This window comes from Solanum tuberosum, unplaced genomic scaffold (assembly GCF_000226075.1).
Source record: "Solanum tuberosum cultivar DM 1-3 516 R44 unplaced genomic scaffold, SolTub_3.0 scf00116, whole genome shotgun sequence".
Classification (NCBI taxonomy): Eukaryota; Viridiplantae; Streptophyta; class Magnoliopsida; order Solanales; family Solanaceae; genus Solanum; species Solanum tuberosum.
This window is the reverse complement of record NW_006239040.1, coordinates 263,446-272,626: the sequence shown is the minus strand read 5'-3', so window position 1 is coordinate 272,626 and position 9,181 is coordinate 263,446. Positions and strand designations below refer to the sequence as shown.

The 9,181-nt window shown below is 35.1% G+C and overlaps 1 protein-coding gene across 4 annotated transcripts in view; it reads right to left on the bottom strand.

Moving 5' to 3' along the window:
- LOC102591133 (general transcription factor 3C polypeptide 5-like) overlaps positions 1 to 8,862 on the bottom strand; it is a 13,944-nt gene extending 5,082 nt beyond the window's left edge. For 2 of the 4 annotated variants that reach the window (XM_006349944.2, XM_006349942.2), the window contains exons 1-10: positions 8,729 to 8,861; positions 7,890 to 8,027; positions 5,059 to 5,250; positions 4,932 to 4,986; positions 4,715 to 4,804; positions 4,537 to 4,627; positions 3,978 to 4,038; positions 2,448 to 2,490; positions 1,800 to 1,971; positions 1,581 to 1,679 (exon numbers count right to left, since the gene is read on the bottom strand). In XM_006349944.2, coding sequence (XP_006350006.1) covers positions 1,581 to 1,679; positions 1,800 to 1,971; positions 2,448 to 2,490; positions 3,978 to 4,038; positions 4,537 to 4,627; positions 4,715 to 4,804; positions 4,932 to 4,986; positions 5,059 to 5,250; positions 7,890 to 8,024 — 938 coding nt within the window. In that variant the 5' untranslated portion in view covers positions 8,025 to 8,027; positions 8,729 to 8,861. Of the gene's footprint in view, positions 1 to 1,580; positions 1,680 to 1,799; positions 1,972 to 2,447; positions 2,491 to 3,977; positions 4,039 to 4,536; positions 4,628 to 4,714; positions 4,805 to 4,931; positions 4,987 to 5,058; positions 5,251 to 7,889; positions 8,028 to 8,728 lie in introns of all 4 variants that reach the window. The other 2 variants (XM_015309851.1, XM_006349943.2) reach the window with 2 other exon arrangements.
- Between the last annotated feature and the right edge of the window lie 319 nt (positions 8,863 to 9,181).

Here is a 9,181-nt window from a genome sequence, read left to right as displayed (position 1 = left end):
CTGGGACCTATCTTTCAGAAGGCTATTGAATGACTAGGAAGTAGATAGAGTGGCTTCTTTCCTGGGAAAATTGGGGGGAATCAATCTAGTAACAAATGCACCAGATAGAGTTATTTGGAAGCACAACAAGGATGGCAAATTCACAGTAAACAGTGCTTACAAGAAAGGCATACAAGTTGGGGTTAGAGGCTACCATCATCACTGGAAGAGTATTTGGAGAGGACTGACCCCCACCAAAGTGAAATGCTTCACTTGGTTAGTCATCAAAAGAGCCTGCTTAACTCAAGAAGTGCTGCAGAAGAAAGGAAAGCAACTAGTCCCTAGGTGTTTCCTGTGCAATTTGCAATTTGACTGGGGAAACAAACAATCACCTATTTTTACATTGCAAATTCACTGCACAGATCTGGGAGCTGTTTCTCAACATCACATGCTGTAGCTGGTCTATGCCAGAACACGCCTCTGATCTTTTTAAATGTTGGATCAGAAGAGGGGGTAGCAAGACTCAAAAGAAGTGGTGGAAGCTAATACCATCATGCATATGGTGGTCAGTGTGGAAGGAAAGAAATGGGAGATGTTTTGAAGATAGATCTAATTCCATTCACAAAGTAAAATGGAATTGTTTGGTATCTTTACTTTTTTGGTGTAAACAACTTTGCATAGAAGATGTAGATCAAATTATAGAATTAATAGGGAGCTTGTAATTTCGCTTAGGGCTGTAAATTTTGAAGGTGGCCAGCATGTCCTTAATGCTAAAGAATACAACTTTACCAATGTTCAAAAAAAAAAAGGAAGAGAACTGTTTCATCAAAGAGAATATAATAAAATGAAGTCGAGAAAGTTGATATTTGTATGGACCCACATATTAAAGGAGAAGACAGCTATAAAAGGGCAGAAACCTATTCTCCCTCTTATTTTACACACAAAAGCAACTGAAAGCAAAAAGTATCACTTTACTTTCTTCCCCATTTTCCTATACTATTTCTTCCTTTCCTTAGTTTCCTAACAAGAGAAAAAACTTACAAAAAAAACAGGTTTACAAAATGGCAGAGAGCTAAGAGATATAAAGTTCTCTCTTTATCTCACCTGTGAGGAAAAGGAATCAGCTTTATTTCAGAAGAAGAAGAAGACAAATGGGGAGGGCCAAAGATAGAGGGGAACACCGGAGAAAGTGGCATTCCATCTCTAGGATAAATCACACTTCTAAATCTGGTCAGTTTCAAGATGTATGTCTGAACTTTTTTCACCTCAAGTCCTAAACTGTGTGCAGTCATAGGATTTCTGTCCCCCTCCTAACCTCTCACAACTGCAGATATCATCTCTTCAAGCAAAAACTTACAGTTTTCCCAAGGTTTATGGATATAAGATATACAACCGAACAATGAACAAGCTAGTAAAAGATACATTTCAGATGACATATATGACACAACCTCTAATAAATCAGGAAAAGAGGGGAAAAAAACTCAGAAAGCATTATCAGTGAATAGTGAACACATATCACTTAGTGAGATCCACAAGGAAAACACTTTTTTGACAAGTAAAGAGTGAAAAAATATAAGAAAGGATTATTGTTACATTCTTACATGCGGGATTCAGGATCCTTCCGAGGATCATAACCTTTTTTTATCCAGAATCTACGGAAAGGCCCATTCAAAAAGTAATATGCTACTCCACAAAGAAGCCTGCATAAATTATGGAGATAGACCAAAACTTCATACTAGCAATATTCATTTCCAAGACATAATTAAATAATTCAATCCATATAATAGAAGTGAAGACTGTATAAGAATTGCAAATGCTACCTTTTTAGCATGTTATCTCGAAATTTCAGACCCCCATCATGTAAGCGCTCAGCTAATGACTCTTTGGGCCATATTTTACATTCTTCAAACAATTCAGATACTGCCTTCTGCCATCTCCAACGATCTGAGCTCTGAGGAATGTACTTTTCCCAATCCACTGGCTTTGGAATCTGTATGAATGTTAAGCAGAAAAACAAGCTGCAATACAATCTTGCTGCAGAATGACACTACTGTTTTACATGTATATTTTTGTTGAATAATGATGTCTATTGTCCACTTTTTCAAGATAATATAATCTTCAGACTTCTCCTCAGGGATGATGAGAAGTATAATAACTGGCTGGCAGGCTGCAGCGTCAGTAATGAAAGAGCTAGTGATCCCAGCCATCATTTGTTAATGAATCTCACCATGATTTTACCAAGTCTTCAAAGCTTTCCACCCTTTCACTTCAAGATACATATTTCAAAATTGATGAAGAGTGTCAAAGAGAGAACCACTTCCATTCATGGTGCAAGATAATGAGTGATACATGTGTGTTGATTTAAATTCCAGAGTCTAACTACAAACAAATTGAAAGGAGTAGATTTAAATACCAGAGTCTAACTACAAACAAAGAACACAGAGATGCATTGCAGAACTTAAGGATATCTTTGATAGTAAAATCAATTGCAAGACTTGGCTCCATCTCCCTCTACATTGAAAAAGAAAATAAAAATTCATCAGTAAGATACTAGTGTGATATGTATTTGAAGTATGTATATAGTATGTCAAGTAGAAGAAAACGGAGTATGTCAAGCATGCAGCTCTATAAACGCTAAGGAAATTGAAGATAACTTAAGGCAGAACAAAATAATTCATAATGGTCTTATCACATATGAAGACTAATAAGAAAGAGATGGAAAAAAAAACAATTAATAGATCCAAGAAAATAAGTCAAAACATAGAGAATAAAAGACAAAACAAGGTGAAAATGACTGACTACCCTTGTGTTGTTTGTAGAGAAGCAAGAAATGGATCAATGAGTAGAAATAAGTGGAATCGATTATCCATACATTGTTCATGAGGTCCCCAAAATGTTCTTAAAGAGGATCAAGATTCTTTCATAATTCTACCTAAGTTTTTTTAAGGCGTTCTACCTATGTTGGTATTACGTTTGGGATTACTTCAATATCTTACGATTATATCCATATATAGAGTTGGAAGCTTTCTGGCCAAGGTTTGCAAGCATTATGGGGGAAAATGATATTTCTTCTATTTATCAAATTAACTTATATACAGTTCAAGTATATTTTCGTGACCTGTTTCCAGTTAATCTTTATTTTTTTTCGTTACATGAGCTAATGTGACTTACATATAAAGTACATGAGTAAATACTTGTAGCACAGACAAGGTAAATCTTGGTATATCAGAAGAATGCAAAAGAGAAGGAGTTCTGCCGAATTGGCAAATTGCAGGAATATTTTTTGGAGTGATAATTGGTAAGGATAGGTCCTCTAAAATACTCATATCCCATCAAAGCATCTGTGGTTCCTTTCTAAAATACTTATAATTTCTTTAGTTTGACCGCAAATGCTTTGATGGGATTTCAACTCCAACTCACTCTCTGAATCAAGATGTCTAGTTCTTTGGTTCTGTTGGTACTATAGTGTAAATAGTATTGACAGGTTTTTGGACTTTGTTAGCTCCTTGGTTTTGGTTTAGACTTCACTGTCATTGAGCTAACCAATTTTTGTATTTCTCACATAGCATCTTCCTGATGCTTTTCAGTGACAACTCTTTACTTCATCAAAAAAATAAAATTAAGAATGCAGATCATTTAACATACAGAGGAGAAGGATTTAACCTTTTATTGGTCTTTCAACATGCGCCAGATCAGTAATGACCATTAACTAGAGCTAGATATCACTAAAAGAAAAAATGATATTCCTACAAACTCAAGACACGGGATAAGAGAGTGCATCAAAGGTAATCCAGTGTCCAGAATTACTCTAACATGGAACTATGAAGACAGACTTTCCTTGTTAAGAAATGTACTACTGCCTAGGAAACATGACATAGGATCTACAGTGCTCTTGTTACATTGATTGAAAAGATTAAAATAAAAATGCAGAAAACATTTGACTGAAAATAACAAATTTAAATAAGAGAGAATTCTTCCATGCAGACAAAAGAAATTACCTCCCAATTGTGTCGTCCCTCTTGTTTTCTTTTCGAGCCCAAGGTTGTACAAGATTTTAATCTGAAATTACAAAATGTTTAAAATTTTCCAATAGGAACATACCTCTCATAAAGAGAATGATTAACTAAGACAAGAAAAGTGGTCTGCACCACATAACCAATTGTGGTGAGACAACTAATGTTACATACACTTCATTTGCCTCCAACTCAATCAACTGTCATGCGTAATACATGCAAATCCTCAAATTACACTAGGATCGTGCTAAAAAATGTACCAACCAAAACAGATACTTGCGCCCCCAGCAAATACATACCCATATGAAGTCCGTAAAACATCTGAGACAACAGTGCATAGACGAGGAAGAGAAGAAAAGCAGCAATTTTTCCACTAACAGCAACTCAGATAGAGAAAGAGACAGACAAAAAGAGAGAGATATAGACAGAGACGATAAAAGTAGTGCTTGCTAAGACCATGGTGAAACAAGAAAGTGTGTACATGTATACAATATCTAAAAGTTAAAATTCCAAAAGAAGATATTAACAAGCCAGAGCATCTTACACAATATTATCAGGCATATCTTTTGAGGCGAACAGGGGGGGTAGTAATATCATCAAATCCTCCTGATCAACATCCATAAGACCTCCCTTCTCTACAAGCAGTAAACTCAAGAAATTAGGTATCAGAACAGAGAATTTCCACATTTTGAGATTGCAGGAATAATGAGAGAATGGCTGACCAAATTTAGGTTCCACCTCTGCCCACTGTCTCTTTTTCCTTCTTGCATCATCAGCATGAACGGCGAGAACATGCTGATAGTCTACCATTCCTTTGAAAGCAGCACAATTGTGCATGCAAAAGAAAAAAGGAAACAAGAATTTAGAAAGTTACTACTCAAAGTATAGCAGAAAGACAAACTGGAGAAGATGTAGTCTACATCAAAATTTAGTTCTCACCGTTAAAATGATAACCTTCAGAAACATGAGAAACAATATTAGCTGCAAGACGCTCCTGCAAATTAGTAAGTGTCAGCATTTCAATTTCTTTTGAAGCACCAGCAGATAAACATCTAGACTCGTTTACCTTCGGTGCAGCTAAAGAATTTTCTTGTTCACAATTAACAGGACTGTCAGCAGATTGGACATCCCTTACTTTACACTTGGATATTTTCAACAAGAAGTTATTGCTATGCTTAAGCTCCCCGAAAGCAGGGTGTGAATATGGATCTTCTGGCCGGAAATGGAGCTCCAGCTTATTTGACTCTGAAGTTCGAGCCTGAATTAGAAGGAGTGTCAGCAAACATCAGAATCTACTATTGACATTAAATTTACCATATGTCTATAAAGCCAAAAATATCAAACAATAGAAAATCGACCATCTCTTTTAGCATTTCTAGACTAAGGACCTCGGCAGACTAAAATATTTTTTAGATATTGAGGTAGCTCAATCCAGATCAGGTATTGTTATTTCTCAACACAAGTATGTCTTAGACACTTGAGGAGACAAGAATGATGGGATGTAGACCATTGACACTCCTATGGATCCAATGCTAAACTCTTCCCACTTGCCAGGAAGGGGTGAGCCACTAAGTGACCTTGGAAGGTATAGGTGGTCATTTGGAAAGTTGAATTATCTCACAGTGCCTAGATCCGACATCTTTTTTTCTTGAGAGTGTTGTAAGTTAGTTTATGACTTTCCCTGTGATAAGTCATTAGGATGCAGTTGTTCGTACCCTGCAATATATAAAGTCAGCTCCAGGTAAAGAACTACTCATCGAGAATCGAGGCCATGAGTATATTATTGGATATACAAATGGGAAGGATCACACTCTGAGACGCTCTACATCTGGATATTGTGTTTTAGTAGGAGGTAATTTGGTGTCTTGGAAAAGGAAGAAACAAAGTGTGGTCGCTTGATCTAGTGTAGAAGTTGAATATCGAGCAATGACTGTAGCAACTTCTGAGCTAGTGTTGATCAAACAATTGCTGAGAAAACTAAAATTTAAAGAAACCGATCCGATGGAACTTGTGTGTGATGATTAAGCGACCCTTCATATCACATCAAATCTAGTATTTCATGAGAGGACTAAGTACATTGAGATTGATTGTCACTTTGTCATAGAAAAGATACTCTCAGGAGATATTGTTACAAAATTTGTGAAGTCGAGTGATCAACTTGCATATCTTCACCAAGTCCCTCATTGATCCTCAGACTAATTACATCTATAACACGCTCGGTACTTATGACTTGTATGCACCAGCTTGAGGAGGAGTGTTAGAATAGGAACAGGAACAGGAACAAGAATAGTATATAGAATCCTACTTGAAAAAGGATTGTCATATAGTGTCTATATAGAGTCGTAGTGTAATAATGTAGATACACAATTCAATAATATTTTTCTCCTTTGTTTCTTACAACAATCGTCATCACCACTTTGTGTACAAATATTATTCCATAAATATTCACTACTTCTGGTTTCCTCAACAAATTGCAATCTAGGATACGACAAGGCTAGATGGGTTATGGGTATCTATGCTTTATGAGGAATGGAGAAAGTTTTTTTTTTTTTTGAGAATGGTAACTCGAGTATTAAAGAAAAAGGCACTAAGATAGTGCCACAGCCATAAGTACAGAGAAAAAGGACAGCAGATCCAACTATGAAATCCTAACAGTTACAGAGCACCTATCAGATCTAGTAAGGATACTGCCTCCTCTACAAAATGTTCTTTACACCAAAGATAAAAAAGAAGAAAGCCTTTCATCATAAAATTCTGTAAAGAGCTACTTCTTCCTTCAAAAATTCTTGAATTTTTTTCTTCCCAAACTGTCCATCATACCAAGTCCAACCTATTAAATTAAAAATTAAAGGTAGACAAAACAAATAATAAGTCCAATGCCTAGAAAATCGCTCACACTGTTTTTGTTCCTTTTTTCCACTTCCTTTTTGTGGAATCCTCAATGGTTGACATGCATCTTCACTGTTGTTACTAAATTTCTTGAATGCTATGCGAAAGAGTCAATGGCCTACATTGACTTGACACTCTGAGGCAATTATAGATCCCAAAAGAAATTCTGGTAGCTGAATAAATTATGCTAAATGCTACTTTTTCCTAGTTTGACTCTTCTTTTCTTTCTAAATGAGTTTGGCAGCTTAATAATGAAAGATTAGATAGAGACGCCTTATGTTGACTGTTCTCATGTCCTAAATTTTAAGTGATCCAGTAAACGTAAGAAGGGATCAAATTGCTTCATCAAACTTCAAGATGATCCATGAAGTGCTTCTTTTGGATTAAATTTCCACTGCCATGGTTTACATTCTTAAAGCATTAAATGTACGACCTCTTACATCTATTTTCAACTTCTTTTTATCAGGTAACAAAAAATGGTAGCTGCACAGTAGATGAATGAATCCATTATGACATGCACTATTCGTTTGGGATTGCTCATTAAAATTTTGCTTTCAAACGAATCCATTACGACATGCACTATTGGTACAATCAGTTGAGTATTTTTCTTGAAGCTCGGTCATTTTTTTGGGGCTAAAAATCAGCTGAGTATTGGTCTAGAAGCTCGGACATATTTTGGGCTAAAACAGTTAGGAATGTTTTCAAGTTTCCACCACCATCAGGTGAAAAAGGACATTCTTGCACACTCGGGTAAGTGCTCATTGCTCCAGAACCTTGAATGAGCTTAATAGTAGTTAATTAGACAAGTGAGCATTCTGCTCCAAAACTAAATTAGATGAACTTGCTTTTCGACTGTTTTTACAAAGCAAAGAGAATTAAGAGATCAATACTCATCAATAGCACAGAATGTGACTAGGAACTGAACTTTCAAATTCCAATGCGAGTAATTTGCACAAGTTATACAAAGTAGTTACAGTATGAATCAAAAAAATGTAGACATGGTAATACCTTGACAATACCTTGAATGCCACCAAGAGTCTCAACAGCACGTTCCACTGAAGAAGGGTAAGCAGGGTAATGAACAGCAAAGACCTCATTAGTCGGTAATCTTCCTGATACTGAACCGTCTTTTATAATCCCCATACTCTGTTACAAAACCAACAAAAACTCAAATAGAAAAATTGTGAAGATAGTAACTTCGACATTTATGTAAAAAGCATAGTAAGACTGTTATTTTTCTTTCCAAAAATTAGCTCAGTCATGACAGTTTTGGTGAAATCAATAGGAATTTATTGAAGAAACCATACAAAGCAACGAGAACCACAACCCCAAGGATAATTTGCTCCGCATTTTGCCAAGTTTCAAAAAGTTACAAACATGAAGTACAAAGATATTACCTTTTGACAAGTTTATAACAAAAGATATCCTTATATTTATCCAAACCTCAAATACATCCTTATAGTATCACTCTTGTTATTTAAGAAAGAAAACTGAGAAGATTGAGGCAAACAGGATGACCAAAAATAATTGGTTTGTCTTCCTCAATTACACTATATATATAAGATTAAAATTCTCTTTCTAAATAAACGGAAAAGGCTCATAAATACCCTTCTTCTTCCACCTTTGAGTCTAAAATCATCCTTAAGGTTTATTTTTGCTCTCAAACATACAGATATATTCAGTGCTAAAAAAAATCCATTTTTTTCATACCTAGCCGATAAAAGGTCGTCTTTAACAATAAAAATTATCGAATTGCAACAGGTGTAAAATTAAGAAGCTTTACGCAAAATTTAATGGAGGATTTTGAGAAACGAAATCAGTAAAAAGAAGAGGAAGAACAAACTTACTTTGATAGCAGAGGAATGCCACGAGAATCCTTCTAACAAAGAGAAAAACGCATGAATTTGGATACTACAAGTAGAAGTAGAAGAAGAAGAAGAAGTTAGAACCCAGAAAATCAGAAGAAAACGGGTCGGGTCCTTGCTAGCACCGCCCCGATATCTGTTATTTATCTCAATATATGTATAAATAGAATTTAGAGAATCAATTAAACTTTTATATGTTTTTAAATATTTTAAGTTATTAATTATCATATTGTGTCAAGGTACGTAAATATTGTTAATTATTGAGATTTATAATATTTTTTACATAATTTTCAAATTAAATAATACATGTTATTTTTTTCGTTCCATTTTACGTAGCAGTGATAAATCAATTTCAAGAATTAATCGAATTTTATATGTTTTTAAGAAAATATTGTATCTTTACTTGATATACTTTTCAAAAATATTAACTTAATG